Below are 25,439 nucleotides of genomic sequence, written 5' to 3'. Positions count from 1 at the left end.
AAAAAACTGAAAACTAGTGTTATTGGCTGAGAGGTTTGGAACATTCATTCTGTACAATTGTGAAAATGATGATAATGCCCTTTTAGTGTAAGAGCTATTTGAGAAGACCGTCTGAAATTTCAGCCCATTTTGGTGGGAAGCATTTCTCGCCTTCCTGGTGTCATGATAAATGGGGGGACATGAACGTAGTGTGTGTATGAATCAACACATCGTGTTGTCTTATTGTAATATAAAGAAACTATTGAGAGACTGTTCTGTGTGTGGGCGTCATAGAAACCATGTCATCTCTCCCGCACACCGTTAGAATGCAGCTCTTACTGACCGACACAATCAATTCTCTTGGTGTTTCTATGATAATGACCTTGGATGGTTGTTTCCTTATTCTCTCTCTCTACTACCTTCCCTTCTTACTCATCTCTCTTTTTTCACTCCGTCTTTATTCTGTCTTCTCTTATTCGGCCCTCTCTTTCTCCTTCTTTCTCACTATCCCCTCACCTTCTCGTCTTATCTCTCTCCCCCTGTCTTCCACCCTTTCTCCCTCCTTTCTCTCCCTCCCCATTCTGTCCATTCAGCAGCAGCTGGAGAGGAAGGACAGTCAGAGCAGCTCCCAGCACAGTGTGTGCAGCCATCGCAGCACCCACACAGACTCTCCCAGCCACCCCTCCTCCAACATGCCCAGTGAGGCCGTAGGCCCCCCTCCGGCCGCCCCCACTCAGCTGCTGCCTGGCCTGCCTCCCCTGCCCACCCAGGACCCTGGAGATGGTACCATGACCCTCCAGAAGAAGCCAGACCCCTTCAAGATCTGGGCCCAGTCCAGGAGCATGTATGAGAGCAGACGTGAGTCATCACTTCACTGTGGTTGTTTGGCACAACTGAAGTGTAGGTTCAACAATGCTGCCGAACACAAATACATCAAACATGTATAAACTGGAGTGAATGAGCCTGGGATCTGATCATCATGCCTGTTGATTGGTGGGAAGAGAGAAACTCTTGAAACTATTCTGATTATTCTGTTGGGATTAGACTAGGCAGTGTATGAGTGTGTTTAAGTAAGTGGGTGTTGCATTGTGTCCTGGAGGAGAAGCATTGTTAAGTACTTTGAAGGAACGTGTGTGTGTGTGTGTGTGTGTGTGTGTGTGTGTGTGTGTGTGTGTGTGTGTGTGTGTGTGTGTGTGTGTGTGTGTGTGTGTGTGTGTGTGTGTGTGTGTGTGTGTGTGTGTGTGTGTGTGTGTGTGTGTGTGTGTGTGTGTGTGTGTGTGTGTGTGTGTGTGTGTGTGTCAAACCTGACTCTGTGACAGAAGATGTCTCGGAGAGCTTAGTCTCCTTCAGACACAGACGTGTTTCTTGCTCTGTGAGGCTATCGACACCTCTCAATATAGGACTGTGTAGGTCTGATGCCAGCAGAATTAGGGACTAGAAATGCAGGATCACATGCATCCTACCTTGCTGACGACTCAGAAAGGAAATATATGGTATATCCAGTGTTGACCCAAGCCTACGTCATGAGCTATTTGACAAAAATAATGTAGATGTTCTCATCAGCAGAAAAAATAATAATAATCTATTTGAACAATACTTTTTCCTTGTTCTGACCCTAAGAATTGGGAATGATAGAAGGTACACTGGGCGATAGAAGGCAGCCCCGTTTTGAGTTGTAAAAGCAGAAACATCTGTTCTGAAGACTCTCCCCCATATCCTTTGCAGTCACAACTCAGGTCCTCCATTATTCATGAGTGGAGGAGGGCGCCACCCCACTTATTTACTATACTCACTACAAATCTCTTGAGAGAAATGGTTTGCTCTCCAAACAATGGGTCATTCATTTCCATCTAGGGGGCAATATGATGACTCCTGGAGAAAAACAGTAATTCTTTATTAAAGAGTCTGGTCATTTACAGTACATTGCAACATATACAATTAAACTGAGTGGGGAGACGAGAAAACATAACTTAGTGTAATAGGAATGTAATGTTGTTTTCTCAAATGCCATTTGCACTTTATAAGAGGCAGGCCGTTGCAGGTCTGGCAACAATAATGTGTTTACATTCATGGTGTATTAAAAATGCATCCATTATCAGAATAAGTTCATTATGTGTGCACGTGCAGCTTGTGTGTGTGTGTGTGTGTGCGTGTGTGCGTGTGTGTGTGTGTGTGTGTGTGTGTGTGTGTGTGTGTGTGTGTGTGTGTGTGTGTGTGTGTGTGTGTGTGTGTGTGTGTGTGTGTGTGTGTGTGTGTGTGTGTGTGTGTGTGTGTGTGTGTGTGTGTGTGTGTGTGTGTGTGTGTGTGTGTGTCAGTGAGTAGTGCTAGTTGCCTGCCAGCCTCAAGCCTGTTTGTGTGTGTGCTAGCAGGTGGTGTTGCAGTGCTGGTTAATCAGTGCAGGTGGTGTTGCAGTGCTGGTTAATCAGTGCAGGTGGTGTTGCAGTGCTGGTTAATCAGTGCAGGTGGTGTTGCAGTGCTGGTTAATCAGTGCAGGTGGTGTTGCAGTGCTGGTTAATCAGTGCAGGTGGTGTTGCAGTGCTGGTTAATCAGTGCAGGTGGTGTTGCAGTGCTGGTTAATCAGTGCAGGTAGTGTTGCAGTGCTGGTTAATCAGTGCAGGTGGTGTTGCAGTGCTGGTTAATCAGTGCAGGTGGTGTTGCAGTGCTGGTTAATCAGTGCAGGTGGTGCTGCAGTGCTGGTTAATCAGTGCAGGTAGTGTTGCAGTGCTGGTTAATCAGTGCAGGTGGTGTTGCAGTACTGGTTAATCAGTGCAGGGGGTGTTGCAGTGCTGGTTAATCAGTGCAGGGGGTGTTGCAGTGCTGGTTAATCAGTGCAGGTGGTGTTGCAGTGCTAGTTAATCAGTATGTAAAGTAGAGCCAGTAGAATCTAGGTCTGCTGCTGATTAAATATTAACAGGGCATGGTGATCCCTCCACCATGGAGCTGATCTTACTGTTTGTTGGGCTGGATTATTAGAATGGGTTAGAGTTGGAGATGGGGGTTGAGAGGAAAGGAGAGGTATTTAATGTGTGCTGGTGCATCTGTGTGTCTGTCATGGACTCATATCAGCATTATGGTGCTCTGTGGTGTTGGTGGTGTCAGGAGATAGGACAGAGATAGGACTGAGACAGGGCTAGAGATGACACCATGCTGGGACCCTCCTGCAGAGGATATGTTTTCTGACAGTTACAGGCTGTGCTTGTGTGTGTGTGCGTGCAAGAGAAAGAGAGATCTGCTGTGCTAGGGACAGGGATCAGTGGAAGGCTAATGACTTATCCAACCTACACACACACACACACACACACACACAGACAGACAGACAGACAGACAGACAGACAGACAGACAGACAGACAGACAGACAGACAGACAGACAGACAGACAGACAGACAGACAGACAGACAGACAGACAGACAGACAGACAGACAGACAGACAGACAGACAGACAGCTAGCTAGCTAGCTAGCTAGCTAGCTTATAAAACCTGTCCATGCCCTGTGTTCAGACTGGCCCTGTGGGTGAACAGACTAACACCAAATTGCCTGTGTCCTCTCACAGCCACGCATGTTTGTGTTCCTCAGAGAGAGATGGAACGAGAAAAAGAGGCAGAGAGTTAAAAGGTCACATTCATAGAGAGCATGTACATGGCATTTGTTCCTCCTGTCCTCTGGGAGCCAACCCTGCACCTGAGAGAAGGAACCTAATATACCCAGTGATGCAGAGAAGAGTAGAGAGGAGGGGGTGTTCATACCAGATAGTTTAATAACAAGATCTAACTGAAATGAATTTAAATGTAGTCCAACGCCAGGATAGTGGGCTTGAATCCCGGGACCACCCGTACGTAAAATGTATGGACGCATGACTGTAAGTCACTTTGGATAAAAGTTTCTGCAAAATGGTATATATTATATTATGATTATGAATACTGAACTTAATTGCAGTGTATTGATTAATGCAACAGTAGGTTTAACTTTCTGAGTGTCAGGTCTACTCCCTGTTTCACCTCCACTGAGCTCTTGTGTTGTGTATTTCAGAGCCAGATTGCCAGGAGCAGGAGATCTTCCTGTGGCGGAAGGATACAGGTTTTGGGTTCCGCATCCTGGGAGGAAATGAGGCCGGAGAGCCGGTGAGTATCTCTGCACCGTTCCTCCACCATATCCCTTGTCTGTCACAGTTTTTTGGATGCACCAACGAAAAGCAAAAAGTTTGTAATGGGATCTTTTCATGCAGCACACCATTCATTTACAGTGCTTTCGGGAAATATTCAGACCCCTTGAGTTTTTCCACATTTTGTTACGTTATCAGTTATCATGGACTATCCGTATTCAAAAATCTATTAAAATGTTGTTGTTTTTTTCCACTCATCAATCTACACACAATAGCCCATAATGACAAAGCAAAAACATTTTTTTTTGTATTCTTAAAATTTTTGTATATAAAAATGGAAATAAACATTTTTTAAATTAAATATCACATTTACATAAGTACTCAGACCCTTTACTCAGTACTTTGTTGATGCACCTTTGGCAGTGGTTACAGCCTCGCGTCTTCTTGGGTGTGACGCTACAACCTTGGCACACCTGTATTTAAGGAGTTTCTCCCATTCTTCTCTACAGATCCTCTCAAGCTCTGTCAGGTTGGATGGGGAGCGTTGCTACACAGCTATTTTCAGGTCTCTCCAGAGATGTTCGATCGGGTTCAAGTCCAGGCTCTGGCTGGGCCACTCAAAGCTATTCAGAGACTTGCTTTGTCTTGGCTGTGTGCTTAGGGTCATTGTCCCGTTGGAAGGTGAACCGTCGTCCCTGTCTGAGGTCCTGAGAGCTCTGGAGCATGTTTTCATCAAGGATCTCTCTATATGTTGCTCCGTTCATCTTTCCCTCAATCCTTAATAGTCTCCTTGCCGCTGAAAAACATCCCCATAGCATGATGATGCCATCACCATGCTTCACCGTAGGGATGGTGCCAGGTTTCCTCCAGACATGACGCTTGTTATTCAGGCCAAATAGTTCAATCTTGGTTTCATCAGACCAGAGCATCTTGTTTCTCATGGTCTTAGAGTCTTTGAGTGCCTTTTGGCAAACTCCAAGCGGGCTGTCATGTGCCTTTTACTGAGGAGTAGCTTCTGTCTGGTCACTCTACCATGAAGGCTTGATTGGTGGAGTGCTGCAGAGATGATTGTCCTTCTTGAAGGTTTTCCCATCTCCACAAAGGAACTCTAGAGCTCTCTCAGAGTGACCATTGGTTCTTGGTCACCTCCCTGACCAATGCCCTTCTCTCCTGATTGCTCAGTTCGGTCGGGCGGCCAGCTCAAAGAAGAGTCTTGGTGGTTCCAAACTTCTTCCATTTAAGAATGATGGAGGCCACTATGTTCTTGGGGACCTTCAATGCTGCAGAAATGTTTTGGTACCCTTCCCCAGATCTGTGCCTCGACACAATCCTGTCTCGGAGCTCTACAGACAATTCCTTCCACCTCATGACTTGGTTTTTGCTCTGACATGCACTGTCAACTGTGAGACCTTGGGGCGGCAGGGTAGCCTAGTGGTTAGAGCGTTGGACTAGCAGCCAGGTTGCAAGTTCAAATCCCAGAGCTGACAAGGTACAAATCTGTCGTTCTGCCCCTGAACAGGCAGTTAACCCACTGTTCCTAGGCCGTCATTGAAAATAAGAATTTGTTCTTAAATGATTTGCCTAGTTAAATAAAGGTAAAAAATATATACACTGCTCAAAAAAATAAAGGGAACACCTAAACAGCACAATGTAACTCCAAGTCAATCACACTTCTATGAAATCAAACTTTCCACTTTGAAAGCAACACTGATTGACAATACATTTCACATGCTGTTGTGCAAATGAAATAGACAACAGGTGGAAATTATAGGCAATTAGCAAGACACCCCCAATAAAGGAGTGGTTCTGCAGGTGGTGACCACAGACCACTTCTCAGTTCCTATGCTTCCTGGCTGATGTTTTGGTCACTTTTGAATGCTGGCGGTGCTTTCACTCTAGTGGTAGCATGAGAGTCTACAACCCACACAAGTGGCTCAGGTAGTGCAGCTCATCCAGGATGGCACACCAATGCGAGCTGTGGCAAGAGTGTCCAGAGTGTCCAGAGCATGTCCAGAGCATGGAGGCGCTATCAGGAGACAGGCCAGTACATCAGGAGACGTGGAGGAGGCCGTAGGAGGGCAACAACCCAGCAGCAGGACCGCTACCTCCGCCTTCCTTAAGGAAGAGCAGGAGGAGCACTGCCAGAGCCCTGCAAAATGACCTCCAGCAGGCCAAAAATGTGCATGTGTCTGCTCAAATGGTCAGAAACAGACTCCATGAGGGTGGTATGAGGGCCCGACGTCCACAGGTGGGGGTTATGCTTACAGCCCGACACCGTGCAGGACGTTTGGCATTTGCCAGAGAACACCAAGATTGTCAAATTCGCCATTGGCGCCCTGTGTTCTTCACAGATGAAAGCAGGTTCACACTGACGCCGTGGAGAACGTTCTGCTGCCTGCAACATCCTCCAGCATGACCGGTTTGGTGGTGGGTCAGTCATGGTGTGGGGTGGCATTTCTTTGGGGGTCCGCACAGCCCTCCATGTGCTCGCCAGAGGTAGCCTGACTGCCATTAGGTACCGAGATGAGATCCTCAGACCCCTTGTGAGACCATATGCTGGTGCGGTTGGCCCTGGGTTCCTCCTAATGCAAGACAATGCTAGACCTCATGTGGCTGGAGTGTGTCAGCAGTTCCTGCAAGAGGAAGGCATTGATGCTATGGACTGGCCCGCCCGTTCCCCAGACCTGAATCCAATTGAGCACATCTGGGACATCATGTCTCGCTCCATCCACCAACACCAAGTTGCACCAAAGACTGTCCAGGATTTGGTGGACGCTTTAGTCCAGGTCTGGGAGGAGATCCCTCAGGAGACCATCCGTCACCTCATCAGGAGCATGCCCAGGCAGGGAGGGATGTCATACAGACACGTGGAGGCCACACACACTACTGAGCCTCATTTTGACTTGTTTTAAGGACATTACATAAAAGTTGGATCAGCCTGTAGTGTGGTTTTCCACTTTAATTTTGAGTGACTCCAAATCCAGACCTCTATGGGTTGATAAATTTGATTTGCATTGATATTTTTGTGTGATTTTGTCGTCAGCACATTCAACTATGTAAAGAAAAAAATATTTAATAAGAATATTTCATTCATTCAGATCTAGGATGTGTTATTTTAGTGTTCCCTTTATTTTTTTGAGCAGTGTATATACAGTGGGGCAAAAAAAGTATTTAGTCAGCCACCAATTGTGCAAGTTCTCCCACTTAAAAAGATGAGAGAGACCTTTTCATCATAGGTACACTTCAACTATGACAGACAAAATGAGAAATAAAAATCCAGAAAATCACATTGTAGGATTTTTAATGAATTTATCTGCTAACAATGGTGGAAAATAAGTTTTTGGTCAATAACAAAAGTTTATCTCAATACTTTGTTATATACCCTTTGTTGGCAATGACAGAGGTCAAACGTTTTCTGTAAGTCTTCACAAGGTTTTCACACACTGTTGCTGGTATTTTGGCCCATTCCTCCATGCAGAACTCCTCTAGAGCAGTGATGTTTGGGGCTGTTGCTGGGCAACACGGACTTTCAACTCCCTCCAAAGATTTTCTATGGGGTTGAGATCTGGAGACTGGCTAGGCCACTCCAGGACCTTGAAATGCTTCTTACGAAGCCACTCCTTCGTTGCTCGGGCGGTGTGTTTGGGATCATTGTCATGCTGAAAGACCCAGCCACGCTTCGTCTTCAATGCCCTTGCTGATGGAAGGAGGTTTTCACTCAAAATTTCACGATACATGGCCCCATTCATTCTTTCCTTTACACGGATCAGTCGTCCTGGTCCCTTTGCAGAAAAACAGCCCCAAAGCATGATGTTTCCACCCCCATGCTTCACAGTAGCTATGGTGTTCATTGGATGCAACTTAGCATTATTTGTCCTCCAAACACGACGAGTTGAGTTTTTACCAAAAAGCTATATTTTGGTTTCATCTGACCATATGACATTCTCCCAATCTTCTTCTGGATCATCCAAATGCTCTCTAGCAATCTTCAGACGGGCCTGGACATGTACTGGCTTAAGCAGGGGGACATGTCTGGCACTGCAGGATTTGATTCCCTGGCGGCGTAGTGTGTTACTGAAGGTAGGCTTTGTTACTTTGGTCCCAGCTCTCTGCAGGTCATTCACTAGGTCCCTCCGCGTGGTTCTGTGATTTTTTTCTCACCGTTCTTGTGATCATTTTGACCCCACGGGGTGAGATCTTGCGTGGAGCCCCAGATCGAGGGAGATTATCAGTGGTCTTGTATGTCTTCCATTTCCTAATAATTGTTCCCACAGTTGATTTCTTCAAACCAAGCTGCTTACCTATTGCATATTCAGTCTTCCCAGCCTGGTGCAGGTCTACAATTTTGTTTCTGGTGTCCTTTGACAGCTCTTTGGTCTTGATCATAGTGGAGTTTGGAGTGTGACTGTTTGAGGTTGTGGACAGGTGTCTTATATACTGATAACAGTTTCAAACAGGTGCCATTAATACAGGTAACGAGTGGAGGACAGAGGAGCCTCTTAAAGAAGAAGTTACAAGTCTGTGAGTTCCGGAAATCTTGCTTGTTTGTAGGTGACCAAATACTTATTTTCCACCATAATTTGCAAATAAATTCATTAAAAATCCTACAATGTGATTTTCTGGATTTTTTTTTCTCATTTTGTCATAGTTGAAGTGTACCTATGATGAAAATTACAGGCCTCTCTCATCTTTTTAAGTGGGAGAACTTGCATAATTGGTGGCTGACTAAATACTTTTTTGCCCCACTGTATATAGACAGGTGTGTGCCTTTCCAAATCATGTCCAATCAATTGAATTTACCACAGGTGGAATCCAATCAAGTTGTAGCAACATCTCAACAATGATCAATGGAAACAGGATGGGCCTGAGCTCATTTACGAGTCTCATAGCAAAGGGTCTGAATAGTTATGTAAATAAGGTATTTCTGTTTTTGTTTTTATTAAATGTGAGAAAATGTCTAAAAACCCTCTTTTCGTTTCGTCATTATGGGGTATTGTGTGTAGATTGATGAGAATTTTGGCTGTAACGTAACAAAATGTGGAAAAAAGCCACTGTATACATGACTGACAATTAAGCATTCCAAAGCAAGACTGGAAGCATAAAACATGTATCTGCATTCCCCATGTCTGGTTATTACGTCACGTGTTACATCATAAATAAACACTAAAGTTCTGAATTAAACAGCACTGCTGCGTGATACTGCGTGTTAAAAGGGCAGCTGATGTACTGAACCCTCAATATTCTATTACAGCCTCATCACTATGTTTCCTGTCAGAGTCCCTGCCTTTTGGGTTTTCTTTGTTAAGCTACACACACACACACACACACACACACACACACACACACACACACACACACACACACACACACACACACACACACAACACTCATTCTGTGTCAGCTCACACTGTGATGCTCGACCGAACCAACAGCCTCATAGTCTTCCTTCTCTCTTCTGTCTGCATCAGTTGTTCTCCCCCACTCTCTCCCTCTAATTTGAAGCAGTAGAAATGTAGATTCCACTGTCTGTTTCTGTGTCTCTAAGATATATGACTGGTGCTGTCTGTTACATGAGGTCGGCCTGCGTGCTGTTCTTAGGAGATTAATTTAGGCAGACTTAGACAGAAGGTGTTGGTTATGTGGCATATTTTTCTATCAGAGACATGAACAGAGAGAAAGTAGAGAAAGGGAGTTATATATATATATATATATATATACTCTATACTGTATATATATATATTATATAGTGTATATATGCTGACAGGTATATTAAATCAAGCACACACCCATGCAATCTCCATAGAAAACATTGTCAGTGGAATGGCTTACTGAGGAGCTCAGTAACTTTCTTCTTGGGACCTTCATAGGATGCCACCTTTCCAACAAGTCAGTTCGTCAAATTTCTGCCCTGCTAGAGCTGCCCCAGTCAACTGTAAGTGCTGTTATTGTGAAGTGGAAATATATAGTAGCAACAACGGCTCAGCAGCGAAGTGGTAGCGCACACAAGCTCACAGAATGGGACCGCCAAGTGATGAAGCGCGTACCGAGTTCCAAACTACCTCGGGAAGCAACGTCAGCACAATAACTGTTCGTTGAGCTTCATAAAAAGGGTGTCCATGGCCGAGCAGCCGCACACAAGCCTAAGATCACCATGGATAATGCCAAGCGTCAACTGGAGATGTGTAAAGCTAGCCGCCATTAGACTCTAGAGCAGTGGAAACTCTGTAGTGATGAATCACGCATCACCATCTGGCAGTTGGACGGACAAATCTGGGTTTGGAGGATGCCAGGAGAACGCTATCTACCCAAATGAAATCAAATGTATTTATATAGCCCTTCTTACATCAGCTGATATCTCAAAGTGCTGTACATAAACCCAGCCTAAAACCCCAAACAGCAAGCAATGCAGGTGTAGAAGCACGGTGGCTAGGAAAAACTCCCTAGGAAGGCCAAAACCTAGGAAGAAACCTAGATAGGAACCAGGCTATGAGGGGTGGCCAGTCCTCTTCTGGCTGTGCCGGGTGGAGATTATAACAGAACATGGCCAAGATGTTCAAATGTTCATAAATGACCAGCATGGTCAAATAATAATAATCACAGTAGTTGTCGAGGGTGCAACAAGTCAGCACCTCAGGAGTAAATGTCAGTTGGCTTTTCATAGCCGATCATTAAGAGTATCTCTACCGCTCCTGCTGTCTCTAGAGAGTTGAAAACAGAAGGTCTGGGACAGGTAGCATGTCCGGTAAACAGGTCAGGGTTCCATAGCCGCAGGCAGAATAGTTGAAATTGGAGCAGCAGCACGGCCAGGTGGACTGGGGACAGCAAGGAGTCATCATGCCAGGTAGTCCTGAGGCATGGTCCTAGGGCTCAGGTCCTCCGAAAGAGAGAAAGAAAGAGAGAATTAGAGAGAGCATACTTAAATTCCCACAGGACACCGGATAAGACAGGAGAAGTACTCTAGGTATAACAAACTGACCCTAGCCCCCCGACACATAACCGACTGCAGCATAAATACTGGAGGCTGAGACAGGAGGGGTCAGGAGACACTGTGGCCCCATCCGATGATACCCCCGGACAGGGCCAAACAGGAAGGATATAACCCCACCCACTTTGCCCACACCACTAGAGGGATATCTTCAACCACCAACTTACCATCCTGAGACAAGGCCGAGTATAGCCCACAAAGATCTCCGCCACGGCACAACCCAAGGGGGGGCGCCAACCCAGACAGGAAGATCACGACAGTGACTCAAACCACTCAAGTGACGCACCCCTCCTAGGGATGGCATGAAAGAGCACCAGTAAGCCAGTGCCAGTACCCCAATGCATAGTGCCAACTGTAAAGTTTGGTGGAGGATAAATAATGGTCTGGGGCTGTTTTTCATGTTTCGGGCAAAGCCCCTTTGTTCCAGTTCAGGGACATTTTAACGCTACAGTATCCAATGGCATTCCAGACGATTCTGTGCATTGGGACAGAATGGAACATCAAATGGTTTAATTTAGCTGCGTTGAACTTGAACCACAAGTGAAGTACAAGGCTGATTTATATGTTTTATATGTTTTGTAGATCTAGAGTATTCCCATAATGAAGTACAGAGCTAATGTATCTGTATGGTATTTTGTAGATCTACATTGGGCACATAGTGAAGTATGGAGCAGCAGATGAGGACGGGCGTCTGCGTTCGGGGGACGAGCTCATCTGTGTGGACGGCACGGCGGTGGTGGGCAAGTCTCACCAGCTGGTGGTGCAGCTGATGCAGCAGGCCGCCAAGCAGGGCCACGTCAACCTCACTGTCCGACGCAAAAGCTCAGGATACGGAGGTGAGGATGGGTCACAGAGGCATATGCATACACAGGCAAACACTCACCACACACACTCACCACACACACTCACCACACACACTCACCATACACACTCACCCACACACACTCACCACACACTCCACAACAGCGGCCACCTACACTACCCACGCTAGTTAAAACCTATTGCTTATTGGCTCAGTGAACTATCACTAGCCCGTGCCAAACATAAGGGGGGGATATTTGCTGAACAGGTTTTTATATTGCCTGCCCACCTCTTCATTCCCCCCATCTCTTCTTCAGTGGGTAAAGGGGAGGGTGATGTGCCCCCATCCCCGGCCTCGTCGCACCACAGCAGCACCCAGGCCCCCTCCCTGACCGAGGGCAAGCGAACCCCCCAGGGCAGCCAGAACTCCCTCAACACAGTCAGCTCCGGCAGTGGCTCCACCAGTGGGATCGGCAGTGGGGGAGGAGGGGGCTCCGGCAGTGCTGTGGTCCCCGCAGCCCTGCAACCATATGACATGGAGATCCAACGCGGAGAGAACGAGGGCTTCGGATTCGTCATTGTGTCATCGGTCTCCAGGCCTGATGCGGGGACTACTTTGGGTGAGTGGGATGGGCAATGTTACAGTGGGCTTGGTTATGGTGAGCTAAGTGAGATGGGCAATGCTACGGTGGGCTGGGTTATGGTGAGCTGAGTGGGATGGGCAATACTACGGTGAGCTGGGTTATGGTGAGCTGAGTGGGATGGGCAATGCTAAAGTGGGCTGGGTTATGGTGAGCTGAGTAGGATGGGCAATACTACTCTGGGCTGGGTTATGGTGAGCTGGGTGGGATGGGCAATGCTAAAGTGGGCTGAGTTATGGTGAGCTGAGTGGGATGGGCAATGCTAAAGTGGGCTGGGTTATAGTGAGCTGAGTGGGATGGACAATACTACTCTGGGCTAGGTTATGGTGAACTGAGTGGGATGGGCAATGCTAAAGTGGGCTGGGTTATGGTGAGCTGAGTGGGATGGGCAATACTACTCTGGACTGAGTTATGGTGAGCTAGACTTTGGTACTATGCTGGGTTTAGTTGCAATTTTTTGATGACTGAGAATCAGTTATCATTTGCTCTCGGTTGAGCTGGGTTGAACTGATAATATGGTTAAATCTGGCATGTAATCTTGGCGAAGCCTGATTCTGCTGATTGACTTTACTGTGGTTCCGAAAAGACCCGAGGACAACCCGGTCCAATCCGAGTTAGGGAAGCAGCAAAGGGGTTCCGCTCCGCTAGCGGAACCCCTCCGCAACAGCCAGTGAAAGTGCAGAGCGCCAAATTCAAAACAACAAAAATCTCATAATTAAAATTCCTCAAGCATACAAGTATTTTACACCATTTTAAAGATAACATTCTCGTTAATCGGGCCACAGTGTCTGATTTCAAATAGGATTTACAGTGAAAGCACCACAAACGATTATGTTAGGTCACCACCAAGCCCCAGAAAAACACAGCCATTTTTTCCAGCCAAAGCAAAGAGAGGAATCGCAAAAAGCAGAAATAGAGATAAAATGAATCACTAACCTTTGATGATCTTCATCAGATGGGACTTCATGTTACACAATACATGAATGTTTTGTTTGATAAAGTTCATATTTATATAAACAAATCTGAGTTTACATTGGCGCGTTACGTTCAGTAGTTCTAAAACATGTGGTGATATTGCAGAGAACCACATCAATTTACAGAAATACTCATAATAAACATTGATAAAGATACGACTATTATACATGGAATGTTAGATAAACTTCTCCTTAATGCAACCGCTGTGTCAGATTTCAAAAAAACTTTACGGAGAAAGCAAACCATGCAATAATCTGAGTGTAGCCTTTAGACAACAAAGCAGCCAAAAAGATACCCGCCATATTGGGTAGTCAACATTACTCAGAAATAGCATATTAAATATTCACTTACCTTTGATGATCTTCATCAGAATGCACTCCCAGGAATCCCAGTTCCACCATAAATGTTTTGATTTGTTTGATAATGTCCATCAGTTATGTCCAAATATCTTCTTTTGTTAGGGCGTTTGGTAAACAAATCCAAAAGCGCGTTCAGGTCGCGCCGAACGTCGGACGAAAAGTTCAAAAAGTTCCGTTACAGCTCGTAGAAACATGCCAACCTAAGTATGGAATCAATCTTTAGGATGTTTTTAACATAAAACTTCATTAATATTCCAACCGGACAATTCCTTTGTCTGTACAAATTAAGTGGAACGTAGCTACCTTTCACGTGAGCGCGCCAGACCGAGGCTGTGGCACTCTGCCAGACCACTCACTTAAAGAGCCCTTATGAACCCCTCCTTTAGAGTAGAATCCTCAAAACAGGTTCTAAATACTGCTGACATCTAGTGGAAGCGTTGGGGAGTGAAACACAACTAATATCACCCTGTATCTTCAATGGGGGCTGAGTTGAAAAACTACAAACCTCAGATTTCCCACTTCCTGGTTAGATTTTTCTCAGGTTTTTGCCTGCCATATGAGTTCTGTTATACTCACAGATATAATTCAAACCGTTTTAGAAACTTTGGAGTGTTTCCTATCCAATAATACTAATGCTAATACTAATATTAGCATCTGGGACAGAGTAGGAGGCAGTTCACTCTGGGCACGCTATTCATCCAAAAGTGAAAATGCTGCCCCCTATCCCAAAAAGGTTAAGATACTTAATTAACCGGAGATGATAAAGCATAAGGGAGGTAGAGAGTGGTGATGCTCTAGCAGGGGCTGTGTGAGTGTGTAGGCTACTGGGAGTTTGACCGAGTGACACAGTAACAGGGAGGAGGGAGGGAGAGACAAGAGACCGCAACCAACCAGGCTGACTCACGCTATAGTAGACTAATAGCTGCCATAGCTAGGTTATTCATCATCCAATATGATTACTAGTGCCTGTCTTGACTGCATCAAACCGGGAGAACGTTAGCTAGCTAGGCTAGTTGAGGCTGCAGTGCATGCACTTTCTCGCCCTACACAATTACAAATAACAACTCCATTCAGAATATACAGTAGCAGCCTACCTGTTGGCTCTTTGTCATTGTAGCCTATCCTTCTCCTTTAACTTTTAATTCCATCATTTTAATTCCATCTTCCATTAATTACATATCTCCTAACTTTTTCCCCACACGACAGCTCTATGACTGTAGCCTTCTGTCACTTTGATGACTTATGATTGGCCAACAACAAGCTACCCCTCTCGTGAAAAGCAAAGAGCAGCAGCATAAATTATAACATGTCTCTCTATCTCTACTGCAGCAGTCACGTGTGGATCAGTTAAAATTACACATACCCAAGACCCGTGACAATCATATCCGACCCAGACCCATGACATTATTTAGAATTCTGGATCTGGACCCGCAGGTAACTGCCAAAATAATATAAACACAAGTACACGAGGGATACTATCAGGGGTTGGAACCTAAATGATTTAGTTCTGAACAGAAGCAACTAAATAGTCATTTCGTTCCACTGTTCCGACCAGCAAAATAAAGATCTGAACCAGTTAAACATGCCGGGCAGGTCATTGTTTTGGCCATTATTTTGAATACCATGGCTATGCCCCCATAAGATGACAATGCCCCCATCCATATGGCATGAGTGGTCACTGACTGGTTTAATGAGCATGAAAATGATGTAAACCATATGCCATGCTGAGATTCTGGAGCGCGCCTGAGACAACATTTTTCATCATCATCAGCAAAAGACCAAATTATGGAATTTCTTGTGGAAGAATAATGTTGCATCCCTCCAGTACAGTTCCAGACACTAGAATCTATGCCAAGGCACATTGAAGCTGTTCTGGCTCGTGATGGCCCAACGTCCTGCCCTATTAAGACACTTTATGTTGGTGCTTCCTTTATTTTGGCAGTTTATTTATTTTATTTATTTTATTTATTTTATTTCACCTTTATTTAACCAGGTAGGCTAGTTGAGAACAAGTTCTCATTTGCAACTGTGACCTGTTCAAGATAAAGCATAGCAGTGTGAACAGACAACAACACAGAGTTACACATGGAGTAAACAACACACAAGTCAATAACATAGTAGAAAAAAAATAATCTATATACATTGTGTGCAAAAGGCATGAGGAGGTAGGCAATAAATAGGCCATAGGAGTGAATAATTACAATTTTGCAGATTAACACTGGAGTGATAAATGATCAGATGAACATGTGCAGGTAGAGATACTGGTGTGCAAAAGAGCAGAAAATAATTAAATAAAAACAGTATGGGGATGAGGTAGGTAAATTGGGTGGGCTATTTACCGATGGACTATGTACAGCTGCAGCGATCGGTTAGCTGCTCAGATAGCAGATGTTTAAAGTTGGTGAGGGAGATAAAAGTCTCCAACTTCAGAGATTTTTGCAATCCGTTCCAGTCGCAGGCAGCAGAGAACTGGAAGGAAAGTTACCAGTACATACACAGTATTGACAATATTTTTTGACAAGCAACTCTTTAAAGGTTAACTTATGCTCAAGAACAGTTCTCAAGTGATTGGGTAGACGCTAAGCCTAAAAACGAATAGCAGAACACTCCTCCTGATGTTATTCAGACAACCTATTTCCTTAAAAAGTCCCCCTCAAAGTTTTCAAAGTGAGGCAAGGAAATTGTGAAAAAGCATGATTCTGCCAAGCAAGCACTCCAGTAAACACACAACCCTAACAGTGCATCAGCACCGCCTGCCAGTCCTCTTGCCACTCAGTGACATGATTGATAATTTCTTGGGGGTGGAATTACAATATTTTGACAGTCACTCCTCATTGAGTTCCCACCTGCTTTATTAATAGCAGGGCTTCCATTTCTGATGGGAGTGGACTTAATGACACAGCCCCGAGGTCACAAACCCAACAATCATGAGCTTAGGGAAACAGAAATCTCTTTATGTGCCCAGGCACATTCACCGCCTGGTTGATGCTTTATCAAAAACACCATCATCACAGATTCAAAAGGCAGACTTGTAGCCGACCCTGGCTGATTCACTCAGCATGTAATTGCAGTTCCATCGAGCACAATCTATAGCTGTCCATACCGTTTATCTATGAAGGCAAAATAGTGAAATTGGCCCCATTAAGGTCACTCAGCCGTCAACGAGGGATTTTAAATGTCCTCCTCTGAACAAATGTGGTATCAAGCTCCCTCTGATGAGTTTGCAGCACCAATGTCGCTCCAAGGTCTCCTTACACAGCTTGCCTGATGACCAGGAAGATGTTGCATGGTGTGAAACATGCTATAGGGCCAGGCTACTATCAAATAGAGGTTTTGTTAGCTACTGTGCCACGCAAAGGGCCCGATTCCATTGATCCTGTGGGCTGTAGTTGAAGCCCTATAAAATAGAAAGCAGAGGTACTCCCACACATTGACTCGGTACCGTTACCCCTGTCTATTGCCTCGTTATTGTATTGTGTTACTTTGTATTATTTTTTACTTTAGTTTATTTGGTAAATATTTTCTTAACTCTTCTTGAACTGCATTTTAAGGGCTTGTAAGTAAGCATTTCACGGTAAGGTTGAATTCGGCGCATGTGACAAATAAAGTTTGATTCGATTTTTGATTTGATTTTTATGTATCATTTATACAAGCAGAAGAAATCCCATTGAGACTTTATCTCTTTTTTTGCGGGTGACCTGAATGTGCTCGTCTGCATCGTCTGCAGCTGGGTCCTCAGACTGAGAGTGACAATACCTGTCTCTGTCTCAACTGTCTCTGTCGGTGTCTCAAATTATACTCTATAATCTAAATCAAATCAAATTTTATTTGTCACATACACATGGTTAGCAGATGTTAATGCGAGTGTAGCGAAATGCTTGTGCTTCTAGTTCCGACAATGCAGTAATAACAAGTAATCTAACTAACAATTCCAAAACTACTGTCTTGTACACAGTGTAAGGGGATAAAGAATGTGTACATAAGGATATATGAATGAGTGATGGTACAGAGCAGCATAGGCAAGATACAGTAGATGGTATCGAGTACAGTATGTACAAATGAGATGAGTATGTAAACAAAGTGGCATAGTTTAAAGTGGCTAGTGATACATGTATTACATAAGGATACAGTCGATGATATAGAGTACAGTATATACGTATGCATATGAGATGAATAATGTAGGGTAAGTAACATTATATAAGGTAGCATTGTTTAAAGTGGCTAGTGATATATTTACATCATTTCCCATCAATTCCCATTATTAAAGTGGCTGGAGTTGAGTCAGTGTCAGTGTGTTGGCAGCAGCCACTCAGTGTTAGTGGTGGCTGTTTAACAGTCTGATGGCCTTGAGATAGAAGCTGTTTTTCAGTCTCTCGGTCCCAGCTTTGATGCACCTGTACTGACCTCGCCTTCTGGATGATAGCGGGGTGAACAGGCAGTGGCTCGGGTGGTTGATGTCCTTGATGATCTTTATGGCCTTCCTGTGACATCGGGTGGTGTAGGTGTCCTGGAGGGCAGGTAGTTTGCCCCCGGTGATGCGTTGTGCAGACCTCACTACCCTCTGGAGAGCCTTACGGTTGAGGGCGGTGCAGTTGCCATACCAGGCGGTGATACAGCCCGCCAGGATGCTCTCGATTGTGCATCTGTAGAAGTTTGTGAGTGCTTTTGGTGACAAGCCGAATTTCTCCATGTATTGCAGTACTTCTGACCAGACCTGAGCCCTATGTGGGTATCATTTGAGAGTTTCTTCCTGTCTCATTCTCTCCCTCTGTGCCTACTGCTTTAGCCCCTTCACCCCTGTGGGGATGGGATGAATGAATGTGCTGATAAGGGTTGTTCCTCTGTCCAATCTCCCCTTCTACTAGTAGAGGTCCAACAGAGAGACATGATCACAAACGGATGGACATGCACTATCTATGGATTCTTCTTTAGCCTGAAAGGGCCATAGATGTTTTAGGGTATTGTAATGCACAAAGAGCTTTCCGCTGGCTTTATCCCTCTCCCGTACATCATACTATGCAAACCCCTTTTCTCCCTCCAGCCCAGCCCGTCCTCCCATAATGAACTGATGTGTGCTGGTGTTGTGCTCAGCAGATTGGGTATTAAATCCTGGGTATTTGTCACACCCCGTAATGTCCCATATCTCATTATTTGGATAGAGTGGCAGGATACAAGTGCAGTTTTTAATCAAGGTGTATGGAGGGGAGCTGGTAGCACAAGGTGATGTGATAAATATGGATGTGGGAGGGATAGAGAGCGGGAGGGGGAGAGAAAGAGGGGGGAGGAATGGAGAGAGGCGGGAAGAGAGAGAGGTAGAGAGGAGGAGGGATGGAGGGAGAGAGGGGGAGAGGGCTCCTTAGGGTCTGTTCAGAGCTGCTCTGTAAACAAGATGTGCTGTATTGAACACTGTCACTCTCCTTGTACAGCCCCATGCAATGCTTGCATCTCTCTGTCTGTAGCTTCTGATATACTGCAGTGCATGTTACTCTCTTGACGTCTGCGAGGATCCTGAGATTCCTCAGTGTCACTCTTTAGGAATCCATCTCATTCTCTGAGCCATTCCGAGCACCAGAAACTCAATTATCTCCAGTGACTTACCACTCCGCTGTAGCGTAGGCTGTATCCTCCACATCAATCCCTGGCTCCGATGGGGAGTGGAGGACAATCGTAAGGCCGTGTCAAGGCTATTGATAGCCTCCTGAGCGGGGGCCACGAAGGGCCCAGACCAGTTCCATGTGATTTAAATCCCATCGATTAGCACGTCAGGGGTGCAGAGGACAACAGTAGAGAAAGTGACAGAGAAAGTGTCTTCTCCCAGACCATTCATTCCTTAATGACCACCCAATACAAGTCCACCAATAGGGATGTAAGCTGTGTTCCGCATGCATGCTCCTTGATTGGACCATTGTTTCCAGTGCAACGGTTGGCTGGTTCTTGGGTGGTGCTCTCTGGGTGAATGGCCTATGGGGGTTTGGATGATTAACCCTTTGCTTCCCTTTCTCTTTTTTCCTTCTCTTTTCTTTTCCCATCCTCTTTTTCTCTTCCCTTAATCGAATTGTGTAATCAATAACCAAATCACACACACACCCACACTTACTACACATTAACATCAAAGCTGGAAATGCATGTGTGGCCATGCCCCACAAAATAGGGCGCATCATCGAGGGGAGCCCTGCGGACCGCTGTGGGAAACTGAAGGTGGGCGACCGCATCCTGTCCGTCAACGGCTGCTCCATCACCAACAAGTCCCACTCGGACATCGTCAACCTGATCAAGGAGGCAGGGAACACCGTCTCTCTGAGGATCATTCCGGGTGATGGTAAGACGTTGTGTTTTTTTGCTCTGGGCTGTTTTATAATGCAGTAGGGAGGAGAGTTATTCATGGCCTAGTGGGAGTCAGCGGGCACCACGGCTCTGCACTGGCAGAAGCACTTTGCACCAACCTGGGGAGCTACCTTGGGCTGCGAGAGGCCATGCTCCCTGCCCTGTGCTCAAAATGGGAGACTGTGAATGAGAAGGAAGATGTTGTCACTCAATACTTTTCTGTAGTTAGTTTTAAGTTTTCCTCTCTTATGATTAAAGGCCCAGTTTTATATTATTATATATAAAAGTTTTATATTTTCACACTATGAGGTTAGAATAAGACTGTGAAATTGTGAAAATGATGCCCTTTTAGTGTAAGAGCTGTTTGAAAAGCGTTTTGGTGGGATGGAGTTTTGGTCTGCCTGGTGACATCACCAAGCGGTAAATGAGTTAATAGACAAATAAGAAAGAGAGTTCCAAACCGCTCTGCCAATAACAGCTAGTTTTCCCCTCTCCCTCTCCATGAACAGTCCTAGCAACATTTTTGCTTGAGACATTGCTCTTTGCTAAAAAAGCTATTTTTATTCATTTTTTACCATTTAATTGAAAACACTTACTGTAAGGTATTTAATTGTTACCCAGAAATGATTTGATATTGAGATAAAAATGGCTGCATTGTACCTAAGGTTGACTTCGACCCAGAGATTGTGAATATCCCTGAGAGTGAAACTATTTCAGAGATTAATTTGTCAGTTGACATACAGTATGTGTGTGTTGATTTTAGTACAACGTCTGATAGACACACTCATGTCATTTTGATGAACTACAGTCTGCCAATTTGGTATTGGCTGCTACTTTGTAACGAAGAAAAAAGTTAAATGTGGTGTATATGTAATCAGTGCATCCTGTTAGTGTTAATGTCCTTAGTCTAAATGGAACAAGGTGGTAGGAAATGCATACGTATTACTGGTTATGGCAGGAACAGTCTGTGACAGGAAGCTGTCTCCTTCCCCATGAGTAGGCATGTGTTGTGTTGTTCCCTGTCCCAGAACGACAATAAAACCAGCCACTAGAATGCCCTGTCATTGGCTGAGCTGAGAGATTTGGCCCCTAAAAGGCTAGGGCCGGCTCTGACTATGTGAGGATATAGATGTGGGTATGCAGACCCACGAGCCACTGCGGCCCATAATGATGAGTTCCATTTTTTTGTGGCCCCCACTGCCATCAAAGTTTCCCATCCTTGTTCTAGAGAGACTGGTGAAATGTAGCTTAATTAAGCTAGGAGCGGAGGAGAATCAGTAGCACAAACACAAAGGAGGAGAGAATGCAAAACCACTCATTAAACAAAGCGTGGCAGTTTTTTTAAAGATCACAATGACAACATCTACACAGGCAACATCCGCACCGAGCTAAAGGCAAGAGCTGCCGCATACAAGGAGCGAGACACTAATCTGGACGCTTATAAGAAATCCCGCTATGTCCTCAGACGAAACCATCAAACAGGCAAAGCGTCAATACAGGAATTAAGATTGAATCCTACTACAACGGCTCTGATGTTCGTCGGATGTGGCAGGGCTTGAAAACTATTACGGACTACAAAGGGAAACCCAGCCGCGAGCTGCTCAGTGACACGAGCCTACCAGATGAACTAAATGCCTTTTATGCTTGCTTCGAGGCAAGCAACACTGAAGCATGCATGAGAGCACCAGCTGACTGTGATCACGCTCTCCGTAGCCAATGTGAGCAAGACCTTTAAACAGGTCGACAATCACAAGGCCGCGGGGCCAGACAGACTACCAGGCCATGTACTCAGAGCATGTGCGGACCAACTGGCAAGTGGCAAGGTCAAAAAAAATTCACTCAACACAATGCTACAGATATCTCAAGTTTTGAGGGAGCATGCAATTGGCATGCTGACTGCAGGAATGTACACGAGCTGTTGCCAGAGAATTTAATTTATATTTTTCTAACGAATGTCCACCTCCAACATCGTTTTAGAGAATCTATTGTCGTCGTGTGGGCGAGCGGTTTGCTGATGTCAACGTTGTGAACAGACTGCCCCATGGTTGCAGTGGGGTTATGGTATGGGAAGGCATAGGCTACGGACAACAAACACAATTGCATTTTAATGATGGCAAGTTGAATGCACAGAGATACCATGATGAGATCCTGAGGCCCATTGTCATGCCATTCATCCACCGCCATCACCTCATGTTTCAGCATGATAATGCACGGCCCAATGTCGCAAGGATTTGTACACAATTCCTGTAAGCTGAACATGTTCCAGTTCTTCCATGGCCTGCATACTCACCAGACATGTCACCCGTTGAGCATGTTTGGGATGCTCTGGTTTGATGTGTACAACAGCTTGTTCCAGTTCTCGCCAATATCAAGCAACTTCGCACAGCCATCGAAGAGGAGTGGGAAAACATTCCACAGGCCACAATCTACAGTCTGATCAACTCTATGCGAAGGAGATATGTCGTGCTGCATGAGGCGAATGGTGGTCCCACCAAATACTGACTGGTTTTCTGATCCACACCCCTACCTTTTTTTTCAAGGTATCTGTGTCTAATAGATGCATATCTGTATTCCCAGTCATGTGATATCCCAGTCATGTAAATCTAATTAATTTGTTTCAATTGACTGATTTCCTTTTTTATTAATGTTTTATTAATCAACCATTTAAAAAAAAACACATACAACTTGAGAAAGCCATACATGAGTTAAGTCATCGAGGATAACACACAAAGTCTGGGACTTATTTCCATTGTGGTCTTCTTGAAACAAGATGGCTAGGCAAGATCGAACACGGTTGAACACAGTATTGAGAGCCAGATAATAAAACATAAAAACAAAGAAGAACATCTATCTCATCATTGCAGTTACATCGTAGGGGACAGTCGTATGGGCACAGCAGACAAATAGTTTTTTACTTTCTTTTTAAAGCTGCCCAGAGACAACATCGCTTTTATGGGCAAAGGCAAATCATTCCACTCTGAGGCTCCAGTATACAAGAAAATACCTTTCCCAGCATTACTCCTGAACCTGTAGAAGCACACATCAGCTACACCTGATCTGGTGCTGTGATTGTGTGTATCCTTAAATGATTTCCAAAGCTTTTTAGGGTCATTTTTGTTGTCAATGATTTTATCAGCAAAGTAACCCTTCATTGCTGGGTTCCCGAGTGGCGCAGCGGTTTAAGGCACTGCATCTCGGTGCTAGAGGCGTCATTATAGACCCTGGCTTGATTCCAGACTGTATCACAACTGGCTGTGATTGGGAGTCCCATAGGGCGGCACACAATTGGCCCAGCGTCGTCCGGGTTTGGCCGGGGTAGCTCGTCATTCTAAATAAGAATTTGTTCTTAACTGACTTGCCTTGTTAAATAAAGATTAAATAAAATGAGCTTCATCAATCCTGCTCTGTGCTTCATTTCTGTGACGTTTATTTAGGACAAAATCAGGCTGCTCGAGAGTTGGACATTTCTTAAAGGCCTTATTCAAAACAGTATTTTTTGAGTCCTCTGATTCTAACAGTTTTGTGACACTTCAATATATCTTTAAAACTCTCCTTGTGCAAAATGTGAACTGTACCTTAGTAAAATATATGAAATTGTTGCATGTTGCATTTTATGCTTTTGTTCAGTATAATTCTAGTCTACAATTTTATTTTAATGGCAGAACAACACTCAGAAATAGAAGCCATTCAGCCACGACCTTCCTCAGCCAGACGGTGTCATTTTGTGTGGCGACATTTGTTCTTGAATCGTTCAGGTTGTGTCCCCCAGAGTGCTCCGTGGGGAAAGGCAGGCAGGGCTGTCATGGTGGCGAGGGAGAGGGGGAGAGAAGGATGAATGAGTCAGGCTGGTGCTGTCGCTAACTTCAGGCAGAACCCCATTCCCTCTATAAGTAACCAATGTCTATGATGACTAATGTGGGCTGCCGTGCTGTGGCTTGTGGTGCAACACAATTAGATTTGCAAGAAAGGAAGGACAGTTACCCTATTTGTACTTTTTAATGTATTTTTCTTTCCCCTTGGAATTTAAAAAAAAACAGAACGATTGAAGCGGAGAGGCTTGTTTTCTTTTGATGTTCGAGCTGGTGAGCAAAATGGTAGATGACAACATCATAGGCAGTCAGCGTCAGGTTGAACAGAGCAGCCTTGAGCGGAGACTGTTCTCTGGAGAGCAAAATTCCTGTAAGGAGATGTGTTGTCAGAGACAGCAGTCCTGACCAAGACCCAGTTGCAACTCAAAACAAATTGTTTGTTTAACAAAAGAGCACTTTTAGAGCCTCTAACAGTGGGCGGATTCATTTTGTTTTTCTTTAAGATCTTACCAGAATCCATGTATTACTTTCAGATTACCCATAATCCTCAATTTGTGTTTACACAGAGTCCTCCAACGCGTCTCTGTTGACCAATGCTGAGAAGATTGCCACCATCACCACCACGCACACACCCCAAACTGCCACAGAGTCTCGGTGAGTTTTTATTATTCATAAACAGGCTTTTTGGAACATACTTTATTAGTATGATACATTATATGAAATATGACCTCTATATGAATATGATGTACTTTCATATCTGTTCATATGAATAATTGTATTTTCCAGGAATAACTCAAAGTTGAAACAGGCTCCTCCTCCACCTCCTCCAACACAAGCTCTGCCCTCACAGGTAAAGACAGACATGTCTATTGGTCTGTTAAAATCAATCCCCAAAGCAGGGAACAGTAAATCATCTCTCTACAAGAACACACAGTGCAGCTTCATCCTGAGATGAAGAATGTCTTTCAAATCATCAAAGCAATCTAATCAATCAATTAATCAAGCTATCAGCCAAATCAATAAAAAGCCACACTTTTAATGAGTGCAGTAACCCTGTGTCCAGCCCTTGCAGTGCCCTTGCTCTGGGCTCTGTGCCCCTCTCACAGGCTGAGACAGCATTTATTATTCATTGGTTCCAGAGTATTGTACCTCCATCGATTTTGTGTGAGTTTTTGCTGGACTCGGCTTGATTAGTCCTGATGTTAGGACTCACCTCATGACACCCCTGTTGGCCCACGCATTGTGGGCATTCGCACTTCCCCCTCTGTTAATACTTTTCTCTTTCTCTCTCTCTCAGGATGCAGAGTTCTACTCTGTGGATCTGGAGCGGGACAGTAAAGGCTTTGGGTTCAGCCTGAGAGGAGGACGGGAGTACAACATGGACCTTTATGTGTTGAGGCTGGCTGAGGACGGGGCGGCTGTCAGGAATGGCAAGATGAGGGTATGCTCCATGAAAAAAGAAAAC

General features: G+C 44.9%; 1 protein-coding gene across 4 annotated transcripts in view; it reads left to right on the top strand.

The window, feature by feature from the left end:
• Positions 1-25,439, top strand: part of LOC139368823 (membrane-associated guanylate kinase, WW and PDZ domain-containing protein 1-like) — a 205,430-nt gene that overhangs the window by 174,670 nt on the left and 5,321 nt on the right. For 3 of the 4 annotated variants that reach the window (XM_071108214.1, XM_071108213.1, XM_071108212.1), the window contains exons 14-21: positions 573-837; positions 4,008-4,099; positions 11,706-11,901; positions 12,184-12,486; positions 19,957-20,160; positions 24,541-24,628; positions 24,761-24,824; positions 25,272-25,415. In XM_071108214.1, coding sequence (XP_070964315.1) covers positions 573-837; positions 4,008-4,099; positions 11,706-11,901; positions 12,184-12,486; positions 19,957-20,160; positions 24,541-24,628; positions 24,761-24,824; positions 25,272-25,415 — 1,356 coding nt within the window. The remainder of the gene's footprint in view (positions 1-572; positions 838-4,007; positions 4,100-11,705; positions 11,902-12,183; positions 12,487-19,956; positions 20,161-24,540; positions 24,629-24,760; positions 24,825-25,271; positions 25,416-25,439) is intronic. The other variant, XM_071108216.1, reaches the window with a different exon arrangement.

This window comes from Oncorhynchus clarkii, chromosome 16 (assembly GCF_045791955.1).
Source record: "Oncorhynchus clarkii lewisi isolate Uvic-CL-2024 chromosome 16, UVic_Ocla_1.0, whole genome shotgun sequence".
Classification (NCBI taxonomy): Eukaryota; Metazoa; Chordata; class Actinopteri; order Salmoniformes; family Salmonidae; genus Oncorhynchus; species Oncorhynchus clarkii.
This window is presented reverse-complemented; position numbering and strand designations above follow the sequence as displayed.